The sequence below is a fragment of the Buteo buteo genome, chromosome 13, assembly GCF_964188355.1.
Source record: "Buteo buteo chromosome 13, bButBut1.hap1.1, whole genome shotgun sequence".
NCBI classification, from domain to species: domain Eukaryota; kingdom Metazoa; phylum Chordata; class Aves; order Accipitriformes; family Accipitridae; genus Buteo; species Buteo buteo.
The window spans coordinates 37623664-37638007 of record NC_134183.1 but is presented as its reverse complement, the minus strand read 5'-3'; the positions used below and the strand labels follow the sequence as shown (position 1 = coordinate 37638007).

At 43.4% G+C, this 14344-nt stretch overlaps 1 protein-coding gene across 2 annotated transcripts in view; it reads right to left on the bottom strand.

Moving 5' to 3' along the window:
- The window catches only part of HCN4 (hyperpolarization activated cyclic nucleotide gated potassium channel 4), a 104148-nt gene extending 90052 nt beyond the window's left edge, over positions 1 to 14096 (bottom strand). For both annotated transcript variants that reach the window (XM_075043993.1, XM_075043994.1), the window contains exon 1: positions 13393 to 14096. In XM_075043993.1, coding sequence (XP_074900094.1) covers positions 13393 to 14096 — 704 coding nt within the window. The remainder of the gene's footprint in view (positions 1 to 13392) is intronic.
- Positions 14097 to 14344: the final 248 nt, after the last annotated feature.

Sequence of the window (14344 nt, the reverse complement as noted above, 5' to 3'; positions counted from 1 at the left end):
GTCTCAAACAGTGCTAGACACAGTGCCCATATGTGCTTCAGAGGTACGTATACAAGAGAGACAGGCCAGAAGTAGCTCTAAGGAATAAAACTGATTCCTAGTGTCACCCCCACTAGCTGCAATGGATTCTCACCAAGGAATCTGGCTCCATAAGTCTACTGAAAAAACCTAATTTCTGCATCCACAAGAACCCCAGTGTGTGGAGAAATAATTTTACCCAGCACTGTTGCAAGGCTAACGCTGAGGTGAAATGCAGCAGTTACACAGTACACAGCAGAACAACATACAACTACTGCGTCAGGGCAGTGTATGAATAAAGCCGAAGTACACCATTTAAACTACTAAAATTACTTGCAGTGTTATCTGTCTGCTAGTAGGCTGCTCTGTCAATAGCCATGGATTTTGAATGATCAGGGTAATTTACATTACTACAAAGCTACTTTATTTGGAATATCCTCCCTTCTGCTTTCTGAGCTAACCAGGACCACATACATTTTTCCTTTGAAAAAAAAAGTTTTCAAAGAGCTTGTGAAGAATTCTCTCCCCTCCTCTTGTGACCAGCTGTAGGAAAGCTATGCTCCACCTTGAACCATTACAACTGGAAGTATAGCCAACCATATGTCTTCTTCCCTAACTGGACTGCAGATCTTAGTATCCAAGTTTGGGGCAGGCACAAGTTTCCACTTACCTCTCCTCACTTGAATGAGGTACACTTTCCCTCAAAAAAAACCTCAGCCACAAGATTGTGTACAGAAAACAAGGTCTAAAGCTTATTCATGGGCCAAGCTGAGGAAATGTGAATGACTAACGTCAAGGCATCTTGTTCAACTCTTTCACAGCTTGTCTCTGTACATCTTATCTAAGAAGGCTGGAAAGAAATGCTGATGGCCTGCCATAACTGAGAAAATGTGTGTGTGACGATTACACTAGAGGAAGTGTTTAAGAACAGCTCAGTGTTGTGAAAATAATACCCTATAGCAGCTGCCAAGTCCCAGAGGGGTTACATCTCCTGACTCCCCAAGTCTTGCACGACTTCTATACCTCAGTGTCTCCAACAGCTACGCTCATGGATAGGCATTGTCCTTCATCTCTATGGACAAGCCAACACCTCTGTCATTTCCTATTCACCACGGGGTGCTCTGCCCTGCAAAGAGGGTTGTGCTGATTGGGAGACTGAGCTTTTGAGAAGTTTCACTGCTTTTTTTTTTCTGCTTTAAAATTTTGGCTATGGGAAACAGAGGACTGGAAGGATGTCTGAGGTGTTTTAGGGTGGGAGGAAGAGCAAAAAAGAGGTAGTGGTGGTCTGAACATGGGAATCGCCATCCTGTGGTACCAGGGAGAGTGATCTCTGTACAGATGTTTGACATGCTCAGCTCTGTTTTATGCTTCTCACATCCACATCACTCATGAGGTATTGTATTATTAGATGCACCCCCAATGTTATGTATTAATTTCCAAAGCAGACTCATTCACACACACATAACACATCCACCCACATGCAGTAATGGTTAGACAGACACAAAGTCATCCAGCAGCCAATTATTTGGGGTGGGAACAGCTTGCATTAGCTCATGATGAAGCTTAGCCTTAATTCTACTGAGCTAGAGAGGCTGGGAGCCGTGCATTGCTCTCCTGACTGACTGCGGATCTCAGAGCAGGGCAGATGATGTCAAGGCAAATCTTTTTTTGTCTGCAGTGCAGACTTTGCTGTGTGAATTTACTTGCAGATGAGGCTTCCAGATCCCCTGTTCAAAAGCAGGAGCCCTAGGCCATACCCACATCTGCCTCTGTTAGCCTAAATTCCTGTTTGTGCTGCAAAAGGAGCATGCAACCAGCAGAGCTGCCCTTGTTTGGGAGTCATTGGCACAACTTTAGATCAATATATGTAGACAACAAGAAGCCAGAGGAATTCGCCCCATTTGGATGATGGATCAGGAGTAGATGAGAGAGGAGTGCCTGTGGCACAAAGAGGCAGCAGAGGAGCCCAGTCATAATGGGAACACACGGAGAGAAGCTCCGAACAATGTAACTTTACATGAGGTTTTGCAAAACTGAGGACCACAAACTTTCCAAATGCAGTCAGGGTTGAGCCAACAGTCATTGCAAAATCTGGAGTTTGATTTAATTATGTCTTCAACCCAGGCATTTGTTCCAACTCCCAACGGTGCAACAAGCCCAGCTGCTCTCTAACGATAGTATACACAGTGTATCACCTTAACCAGGGCTGGCATGATCTGAAGCACACTTCTGTTTGCACTAAAAGCCAAGGGTCACAACAGATTATCCAAAAGATCCAACAGTCGGCGAGCTTAGAGAATGTTTTCTAAAGCTGCCACACCACAGAAAAGGACAGACATCTTGCCGGCTCCTGTGCTAGACCTTTTATTCGGGAGTGTTTACTAAAGTCAAGAAGTCACATATTCCCAAAGAAAAGGGTAGCACACCTTGCAATACACATGACCAGTGAGGAAAAGATGGAACATTTTCTTTTTAGAGCATCTCCAAACCCCATGCAGGGGCTGCACAATTCACATTTACAGACACAAAAGGTAAAATTCATCTTGTCTCCCTCCCCATGCAGGCTTTTTTCCTACCTTTTTTCAGCCTAGTTCTAAATGTGCCACACAATATAGAACCATACATGGGACTGTACAGGCATTAGTAACCAGTTTCCTTATTAAGACAAAGGAACCAAATATTCAGAAATCACCTAACAGTACATGGATCTACTCATTTTTGTGGTCCTAACAAAAGATGGACAAGAGATGTAACCAAATCTACAGCAGTACACAGAAAAGGATAATCATGAAGAAATTCTCATGAAACTGCCTTGTAGATATTAACCACACCCTTGCTGACATCTACTCTGGCATCTTCTGTTACATTAAAATATTTTCAAGTTTTACAGCTTCTTCCATGGCCCCTGGCAGTACCATTACCCCTTTTTCAAAGTTGGAGAAATCAAGGCACAGAGTATTCTGTTCAGATGGCTCACAGGGTCAAAACTAGATGCCTGCCCTGCCTTCCAGTTTGTCCTTCGATCTGTTATACACTGCTTATGATTCAAAGTGTATCTGCAGCTAAATCAGCATGGGAGAATGATACAAACGGTTTGTAGAGGCATCAGGGAGAACAGACCATGATCTGTAGTCTAGACTGGTCCTTTCTCCTGCCCTCCCCACAATTCACAGAAAACCAGGGATGGAAAAAAATATTCCTCTTTCTATTAATAGAAGTATGACTTGTGCACGCATTAGTACTTTAAAGCAAAGGGGAAAAGATCAAGCATCAAGAATTTTTGCTTACTGAAAGCGGGTTTCCTATTGTTAAAAAAACTGCATAGAGTCAGTCATCATTATCGTTTCTGTTATCATTTTGACTGTTGGGAGAGCTAGTCCAAACCCTGACACTGCCAGGAAACGTCACCCTTGCACTGCTTCACTATGCCTAATGCAACTTCTGCTTCTCTGCAGAGAGCCAAGATGTCACTGCACTTGCTCAGCCCACACCCCTGTGCTCTGCACCATCCCTCCAGCCTGGTCACAAAGGTGGACAGAGGTGAGAGAACACACAGAGCAGGGCTGGATGATTAGGGGCCTCCAGTTCCTCCGTCTCCTGGAGACACGCACATACATGTGCACACACAACTCCTTTGCAGACGAGACATTGCACTGGGTAACAATGAAGTTAGTACTGTGATGAGTTAGCACCTTGCCCTTAAATCACGTGTGAAGCAATGGCTGGGAGGAAAGGACTTATTCATGTGGAGTCCCCAAGTCTTTGGAATGCAGCTGTTATCTCCTTCACAAGCTTCAGAGCGCCGATAACTTTGCAAGACATATCTTTCCCACACCCAGGCAAATACAAATGCACTTCACTAGCCTTTCCATCCCCCAAACATGCAGAGGATGGAACCAAGCATCAGACTAACAGTGCTCAGCAACTCTGACCGGGTAAACTGAATCCCATCAGAGTTCCTCTGCATACAGTCTCACTGGAGCTGTGTACAGGGATGAGGAGTTACTCAGTGCACAGCTACTGACTTCCTGGCAGTCACAAGAACCCTGAGCAGTTGTGAAAATAAAAAAAAAGGGGTTATATCTCCCACACTAGAGTCAGCTGGCAACCTGCAGCACCTCTCCTGCCTCTAAGCTCTTTAACAATAGATGCATAAACACAGACAACCTCTCCATCCAAAGAGGCAGAGATTTAAATCCTTAATTAGCACATTTGGACGAGTCACCACAAAAGAGATTAGCTTTTGCGCATCGCTGGGGAAGCATTTGTGCCCCTATAATGTCCAAGTGGTGGGCCCTCAAGCTGACCTTGGAATTCCCCTTTGGATGCTCATCTGCTTTGCTCTCACCAGCACTGTTTTCCCCTGCTGCATGCAGCGTCTCTTCAGGAGTTAACAGCCTGGTTTTACTACAGTCTGGTGCTAACGCTAGGCACGGGGTGACCATATTTGATGTCAGCCACTGTGAATATACTGCGTGGAATGAATAATTTCAATTTGTAAAGGGACTCCCCAGGTAGCAAACCATTCAACACGGAAAAGGGGCAGAAAAAGGTCTCTATAATAGCACCTTGCTAGCCCCGCACACATCTGCTCTCTCTTCTCTGTTTCTGGAGTCCTAACTGCTTTGTCTGCTGACAAAACCCTGATTTTAGTGCTGTCAGCACTGCAGAGCTGTAGAACTGCACAGAGCCAAGCTATGTTCTCATCTGCCTTGTGCTTACCAAAAAAATTGCCCACTTAAGCAAGGATACCTGAGCAGTTCTTACTGCTTGTCACATATAAAGCAGCTTTGATTTGGAGACCCCAACATGAACTTGCAGTGCTGCTTGGTCAAGAAACCTTGTCCTGACTTGTAGGGTGAAAAGTGACTGGTTTACAACCATCTCACTAAGAAATGCCCAGATAATGTGGGAATAAGCACTGTATTGCTGCTAGAGGAAGAGGTTATCTAAACATTTCAAAACGGAACTTAAATCAACCCTATTCACCATAATAACACTGACTCTTCTGCAACACAGAGCAAGTAAATCTCATGAAGTTATAGGTCACTGGACACCAAAAAGGTAATGATGTCACCAGCCAGGTGCTGCCTGATTTGAAAGATGGTTGTGGATACTACATCTGCACCAGCAGTCACAGGAACGCATGTGGGACACAGAGAACCAATAAAGGAGGAGAAGAGGATGTAGGTCTCTCCACATGGAAATAAATCTATGCTCTGTTACAAACCAGGGAAGGGATATAGGAGCATTTGTCAGAGTTGGTGATTTTCTTAATTCTTCCTCTTGGCCTTGAGTTCTGGAAATAGTCTCATCCCTCCACACACAGGAACAGCCTGGACCTTTTTCAGCCATAGACCTCCTGGCATAAACATTTAGGGGTAAAATCTTATGCTCTCACTAGTCACTTCCCTACAGACTGGCCTTTCCCTTACACTCATCAGTGGAAACGGGTTTTTTTGAAGTTCTCAAAGACAGAAAAGGAGTTGGCACCTTTGTTTTTGAGTGACATTCATCTGTAGGTAAATTGATTTAATAGCTTGTTAGAGTGCCAATTAGAACCAACAATAACTCAATTGACCTATAACTGCCTTGGCACCAACACAGCTTTCAAAAATAAGAGAAAGGAAGAAATCTATGCTCTGGCAGAGATGAGAGCTCAGATAGTTGGTTTCAAGAGCAAACTGAGGGATTCATGGGCTTGCTAATGAGATGCTCATAACACATCAGAAACAAAGACAAATTTCAATGGTTTCAAGCTAAAATGACACTATGTTATCTCCAGACAAAGATCACTCTTTTATCTGCATAATAAATGGATTTCAGTGCAGCAGCAGTGACTCTACAGCAGAAAAAACTCAGTGCAACAGAAAGCACTAGCACAGTTACCTAACCAGAGTAACACTGTATTGAAAGCTTACCTGCTTATAATAGTACTGAAAAGTCCTACACTGACTCTGTGTGTGCCTACCAATAAACACCTTTAGAAAACACATTTTTTTCCCATAAATAAAATCTGTTTCACACTAATGCAGTGAAGATTGTGCTTCTATACAAATTCACCAATTTAAATGCTTAGCTCCAAAGATTGAGATATTTCAAGTTTAAAAAATAAAAATGGGTAGAGTTTGTCTAAACATTGCTGAGGTGGTAGTGTCCAAGAATGGAAAGAGGGATCACGTCGAAGGGTTTTAAATTACTGGGCAAAATGATCCATTCTTAAATCAGGAAGAAAAGCAGGAACTGAGAAAACTGAGATTCTTTGAAGAGTCGGAGGGATGATAGCAAGTAAGAATATATAGAAGGAAAGGAAACTAATCTGGGGAGACTCGCCCAGAAAAAAACCTGAAGGATAAGGATGGAGACTGGCAAGGGAGGAAACCAGACTGAGTAAAGTGCCAAGAGCAACATACTGCAACCGGAACATGGCGGGGGTGGGGGGGGGGATGCAGGAGAGGCATGAATAAAAACTAAGGCAAGGTGGAAAACAGTGATCAGATGATAAGCTGGGTAGTGAGACCCAGGACCGGTTGGACAAGAAACCTGCCACAAGAAGCCTAGAAAATGGAGATGGGACTGGTGGGATAAGAAACACAAACTTGAAGTAAGCGATGGGGAAAACAACAGGTTGTACAGAGTGGGGCAGAAGGCATCATGGTTAGGTACTGGGGAGAAAACAAGCAGAGAGTTTATAATAAGCAGAGCCTATTTCCTCTGGAAGCCTGGAGAGTAACCCAAGAACCTGGTGCATCATTGTTTCTCTGCTGTAACTACCTGCTATAGGCATTGCTTAATTCAGAGCAGAGGGCAGTGCAGCATATCCTTGAAAAGATCCATACCTGTTAATAAATCCAGAGATATTATTATGATGAGGATAGGGATTTATTTGTTTTTTAAAACCTCAACAACTGTACAAAACCACTGTATTAAAAATTAGACAGCAAAGTCAAAAGCTGAAGTTATGAAATAGCAGAATGGAGGTTAGTTGTACGCATGTATTATGTTACAGTCATTACATGATTCAAAACAGCTCTTTCCATAGAATTCATGCTTCATTCAAGATGAGAGAAAGGACTTGAGGCAGATGTGTGCAGGAAAGAGATTTTCTATAGGAGCTCATTTCTTGCACAATCTGGAAGGTTTGCAACAAAAGAGATAAGGAACTGCAGAATGAGATGCAATGGCTAGGGCAGATGAGCGGTGCCCTGGAGATTCCATCTCTGCCAAAAAGTTCCTGCAGAGGTGTTAGGCAAATCGCTCAATTCCAAACTGTAATTAGAATAATATTATTGGGTGAATACTATGTCATTGTTTACAGCTATTTTTTTTTTCTACAACAACAAATAAACTAACAAACGTCAGAGGCTTAGGAAGAGGGTGGGTGGGATAGGCATGCCTATTTCTCAGTCTGGCTGCTCACCAAGCTAGTCTAAGAAATGGTCCAAATCAGAATGTCCCAATCCTCTTAAAGCACCTATTACTCTTAAAACAGGTAGTCATTATCTCTGTGCCCTTGTCTTCTGGGTCACAGCGGTGTTTGATCCCTTACTAAGCACCCACAGAGGCAGAGCTCTGAACATAAGGTATGCTGTGTAATGCTACCTACTCTGCAAAACAGGTCCTCAAATTGACTACACCAAGTTAATGAATGGTTTTGACCTTAATCTCTATGAGTCTCTACCACCTTGCTATAAACTGGGGATGATACTACCAGTTTCCTAGCCAAGGTGTCAGGAAGCAAAATGAACATCTACTGCTATTATAGTTGAATATTTTATAAGTGCTAAAGAAAAAAAAGGCCATGAGAAAATTAACCTGTTTTTTTCAGAATAGGATCTGAATAAGATATAATAAATATGGTATGCTATCTTACAAGGAGAGATGGAGAAAACGTTAAATAGTTTTTCACAAAGGAACCATCCCTGTGTGCACTGAATGAGGCATGGGTTTCTGTGGAAGAGATAATATGTTCATCTATTGGCAGAGATTTGTATGAAGAGCCTGAATTAAGTTTATGCAGAAAATCTTAATTAGCGCCTTCTTAAATCTCAGTGCTTGCTTTAGTATTTATTTATACTCTTTCATCTCATTTTCTGCACGTGAACATACATGAAAATACCGTAATATTATATGATTATAGTCTTAAAACATACTATGGTGATATACAGAGGTGTTTCATTTACTGAGACCTTCCTGTTTTCAAACACTGCCTTTTGTAGCATCTGAACACGTCTCATACAAAAAACTATATCCCCACATTGATTGGCTAGTGTGGGATTTTTTATCCTCTGCCTCATGACATGTGAACTAGGGCAGGAAGCATGCGATGACTTGCTATGGACATGGGAAGTACGGCTGCACTGGTTTGGTCCCCTTAGTTCATGGTCACAAAACCATGTTTCTTCTGCAGCCTGATTCACAGTCCACTGAAGACAACAGAAATCCAACCCATGCTGTTCAGCAGGGTTTGGATTATCCCTCATATTCTTGTTGTTTGGATCCCCTCACTCTGCTCCAGCAAAACTGCCCTGGGAATTAGCAGGAAAGTTGTCTGTGGTCAACACAGCAAGATCTGACTTCAGGAAAGCATCTCCCATCCCTCAGCTAGCAGTGTCCCCATACTATTTTGAGGCAACTGCCATCAGCATGAACAAGAAAAGATGAGCTGCCTACCAATAAACCTGTGCCTGATTTGCACTTGTATTTGTTTCTAACAACAGACACAGGTGCTGCTACTAATGCAACTGTTTTCCTGACCTTTCCCTCTAAGCAGAGGTTTCACTGAACCAGAATTTCAATTTGCTGTAAATAAGGCTCACACAATGGGTAGCTTTCATTTTACTTTGCTATGAGCAGTGGACAAGTCATAAGTTCAGAGTTTGTGGGCAGCTTCTGAATGCGGATAGGCATGAAGCAAGGCCAGCACAAGAAGCAGCGTTCTGGGCATCAGGTACAGAAAAGGGTGTTACTGTCTGAGAGCAGGGAGAGCAACACCCCCAAGTGAACTGCCAAAGTCAGTAAGCAGTGCTGTATGCTTCACAAATTGTTTATCCTTCTAACAAAATAGTGAAAAGTTTACGAATGAAAACAATCTCCACAGACAAAGCAGCACTCACTGTGGCACTCTGGAAATCAGTTCTACTCCAGGGAGTGGAAAAGGTAAACACACACCCTTCCCATTTTTGCTCAGTCCCACCAATGGTACTGGGTTCAGTATTTAGTACTACAGTTAGTAAATCCCACTGATTCCCCATGAGAGACAGTCTGAATGACACTGCTTAGAGGTCTGGAGCAGCGTGAAGGGGAGCAAATGATTTTGTTCTTCAGGAATTCCCCTACCTTATACATCTCACCTGAGTGTCTATTTCTTTTGGTGCCACAGAAAACTCCCCAGGTTCCCAAGCAGATAGGGAGCTCTGGCAGAGGAAGCAAATGAAAAAAAGGATCTGTTTGCAGCCAAGTATTACAAGTAAGGGAGAACAGTGAAAAGAAAAATTCTAAAACCTGAAGCTGGGACTGTTACCGAGTGGAATATTTTCCATTGTTTTCAAGGAGGCAGCAGCTTCTCTTTTCTGTGAAGAAGTTAATAGATTACTGGGCAGTGAATAATGTTCAGTTCTATTTACATCCACTGTTTGGACTATTTTGGTCCTTCGGATCATGTATGCATTCTCAGGCCTTTCTAAAAGCAGCATGCTACACTTTTTTGCAAGCCATTCTGGATAGCACCTACAACCAGTATGCTTCAGTCAGCTACAAACTAGATAGATCATTGTTTGTCTGGAATTTTTTTATTAAACCAATTGTACTGGATCAATGCTTCCTCTAAGCAATAAATTACAATTCTACCTACCCAGTGAAAAACCTTTCAAAGTCGCAGATAAATCTTGATCTAGGAAATAGTTTGGCTCTGCACCGATGTGCGATCAACCACAGATGCAAATAAACTTAAGCCGCTAGCACATACATCTGCACCTCAGAATAGGAGCTAGTATTCTTACTTTCATTAGAAATTGCTAAGACACCTTTTAAGTGCTTCTAGAACTAGTCCACTGCATTAGTCATGAGTACTCAGGGGCACCGAGTTTGGTTTTTATAAAGGTCATTTGGTGTCTTTTCCCCTCACAATGGACTAAAAGCAGAAATCAACAGAGCCTTAATCTATATTAATTTGCTTTACTCTTGGAGGGTCATGATTTGCCACTGGAATTAGCTGTATTAGATGCTAAAATGATAATTTAATGAGACTATGATGAAAGCCTCTGTTCTATTCTGAAACAGGAACTCCTCTCCCATAGCATGAAGAAGCAGCAACTCCGTGAAGTCAGAGGAATTACACCAATGTCATTTCTCAGCAGAATCAAGCTCCAGTAAATAGAGCTGGAGTGCTCCCTTCAAAACTTCTAATCTCAAACTGTACTGAGACAGGAGTCATGAAGTCTGGAGCTCTACCAAAATGCCTGGAGATGCACCTCACTCTCAGAAGCGAAACTGGTTTCTCCAAAAAGACAGAGAACAAGATCTGGATCTAAATATTTATTAACTTGAAACTTGTACAGCAAATGCTGCTGCACAGCTTTGGTGACAGCAAAGTGCAGGATAATGGAGACTCGTGCCTCTTACAAGATCCTAAAGCTCCAGAATCTGCACCCATCTATAACAAGGGGCAATCACGCATTGCACTGCGTAATTTGCAAAGCAGAAAATAGAGTCCTTTGGGTCAAGGATATATTTTGATAATATCTGCTCTTTGGTGCAATCTGCTGCATTTCAGAGGTCAAAAGATGTTATTCATATTCATGTGTTTTTTCCAAGACAGATGCTTTAGTAGCATTCAGAGAAGGAGGGAACACAAAATCTGAACAGAATCTGGGAAAGCTCCTACTCTTCTCCTTCCAAGCAGCCATTGTTCATAGGTCATTTTTCATGGAAGCCCACGCATTTTCTCTAAGCAGCATTCATATTCAAACAGATATGCTGCAAGTGACCTAGAAAGAGGGGTGAACAAAGTTGCCCCCCAAATATACATACTGACTACACCGTGGTGCATCCAACTCCTCCTGGGCTCTTCAGATGTCTCTCTGTACAATCAGTACCACTGCCCCATCTGATTTTGATATATAATAGTAGAGAGAAAGCACACATTTGTGTGCTAGGCTTCTAGCATCAATTTAGAAGAAACACAAAGCAGCAAGATATGAGCCTACCTGGAATCTGACACCAAGCAGAGAATGTCTTGCACCAGGGTACAGATATCCAACTCACTATGCTTTCTCCGCACCAATGCAAAGCTACGTCAGGGGAGGATTTTATTATTAATACTAACGAGTCATACATGTATTCATATATATCTGCATGCATACGAACATCTGAGTGTTAGCAGACTCAGTGTGATCAGCTGGCCTGGGAGAGTCTAAGCTTCCCTGCATATTTCCATTCCTTTGTGTAAGGCTAGGAGTGGCCCTATAGCCAAGTACCTCAGATATAAAAACTTACTTCATAATTTACTGTGCCATTTTAAGGAATAAGCACTGGTTCACTAGGAATCTTAAAAAATAAACTCTTAGGACCATCTCACCTTGGGCAAGGTGGTTACCTCAGCTACTGCTACAGTCCTTTTACTTAAGTTTGCCAGGCTGGTTCTATGCTGAAAACATAGTCATAAAGATGGAAGGGAATAAATCCCCTATACAGATACATAGAAGATATGCAAACTGAACGCTACTTTTGCATAAATACAAATACAATCCAGAGACTAAATCCAAAATTCCTTGAGGGTGCAACACACAGATAACATCTTGCTAGAATAACCTAAGAAAGCTCAGTAGTTAAGTTTTTAACTCCAGACTTGTGGCAAATAATACAAAGATCCATAGCCAAGAGTATGAAATCAGTTTTGTTATTTTTAAAGCTAATCACTCTCACATTTCACCGTGTTTGTGAGGTGTTACTTGATCAGTCACAACTATCAATATTATACTCACAACTAAGCAATATTATACTCTTTTCAATCTCAGTTTGAATAACATTGTACTGGCAAGGACTATGTATCATGATGTAGCTACTGGAAACCCTCATATGCTCGGTCAGCTGTGCGCCTGGGACACTTGAATGCACTGAATTTAAATGACAGTGCAGTCTTCCAATTCACGTAGCCTTCTAATAACATTTGTTAATCCAAGCAAATATCAAGGAATCTGTTCAGTGCCAGTGCTGAATCTTCTAAGTGTGTGGACTGCTTGCTAAATCCCTAAAAGGTAGTGTCAAGAGGTTTCTGTCATTTCTGTCTTTGGGCAACAAAATCCACCCTGGAACTCCTTCCTGCAATTATCTTGCTAACTGTATTTTAGGGAATAATGCAAGGTTTCTTGAAGAGTCCAAGAATTCAATAAAATCATGTAGTTTGATAGATATGTGTTTGAATAATTTTCTTCTGTGTGCTTTTAAATGTGAGATGTAAGCCAGTTATAATTAAAGTTGAAGCAATAAACCCTAGCCATTGATTGCACTAAGTAATTAATTATTGATTGCAGTACTTTACATACATATTGCAGAGGACAATTCACCTGTGCAGTAGACAATACTTTACTCAGAAATACCCAAACACAACCCCTCTCCTATACAGAACTATACAAAAATTGGCTCTAGGGTTTACAAATTAATTTCTTTATTAACCTTCATGGAAATGTTGCCATCTGAGTGAAAGCAAGCCATTACTTTCATAAAGGCAATGTTAACTATTCCCTGCCCAATTTAATTTTGCAAATAAGGATTTACAGATGCAAAAAAGAAAATCTTTCTCTGTAAGACTCTGAAGGTGTTAAGTTCCCTTTTAATGAATGCTGCTATCCCCTGCACACACCAATTCCTGACAAGCAATGCTGCAGTAAGAAGTGTACAGAACAGCAACAGTAGCAACATCCCTCCCTAACTCTTGGGGAAGCAGAAGGAAGAGGACTTTCAGGTACGAAAATGGGAACTGAAACATTAACCAGGAAGACCATACGTTCTGAACTGGAGATGCAGGACCAGTTAAGCAGCAGACACCACTCTTTTAGTCTAGAGTTGTGCATCAGGTGGGAATGTTTTTCCCCATTTACACTGAACTTATGGAGAGGCTTTCCCTTACAAAAAGCCAAAGCGAAAGACATTTGTTGGTTTAAAAACACAATTTAAAATTAATAATAGTGTGGGGACACTAAAATTAAGCTTAAATATAAATGAAACCTGCAGATTGTTTGACTGGAGAAGATCTTGGATGTGTTCTCCAGCTCCTCTGACTAGGAAATTAACAAGGAAAGTTAAGTCTGGGTGTGTGCCCTGTGCGGAAAGGTCTGAGCTGGACATGAGTGGGCCAGGAGGGGGGGATTGTACCTGAAGTCGCTGTAGGGATGGATGATCCAGAACCCGGCAGACTTAACCCTTTCCTGCTCCCTCTCCACGGCCTTCTGGCTGCCAAACATCCTCAAGGAGAATTTGTTGACCCCCGGCTGGAGCATGGCTCCGAACTGCCTCTGCATGAAACCGGCTTGGCCCAGCCTCTGCTCCTCATCTGGGGTGATCTGGTCGCACCCTCCTCCTCCTTCCACTTTGATGGAGGTAGAGGAGCAAGCCCGGGGGGGATGCTGCTGGGGCTCCGGAGGGGATGCTGGTGGTGGGGGCGCTGGCAGTCCCTGCTCCAGCTCCCCACTGCCCGGGGGGCTCTTGTCCTCACTAGGGGAAGCTGGCTCCCCTTCACCGCCGATCAGCCTCTTCTCCTCGGCCGCGTCGTGGAGGTGCCTGCTGGTCAGCGAGGACAGGCTCCCTTTGAAGCGGCGGCAGTCCCCGTTGGTGCTGGTCTTGGCGCCCTTGCTGCCTGCCTCTGTCTCCTGGAGGCCGGGGTCCCCCCCTCTGCTGGGGTCTCCCCCAAGTGCCCGGGTGCTCCCAGCAGAGGGCGAAGGCAGTGGCTTCAGCCTGATGCTCTTCCTCCGGGTGTCCTTGTCGCTGTCTTCCTCCTCGTCCATGATCGACGCCTTGGGTCCTATCTGTTGGGGCAGGCTGTAAAGCCTCTTGCGCATGGAGGGGGGCAGCTTGTCCATGGCCGATGCTGCTCAGTTAGAGGGAGAGACCCCCCTGCTCTGCCCAAGGAGGGGAACCGTCACTGCCCCCAGGCCCCTGCCCCCAGCTCAAGGGGCAGAAGGGACCGGAGACTGGCGTGTCATCTCCTTACCAGACTGTGGCATCCACAGGCTCTGCATCAAAACACAGGCTCTGCATCCAGAAGGGAAGGAAAAAAAAGAGGGAAGGCAAAAAAGTCCCCCCCCACCTCCTCCGTTGTCCCGATTTG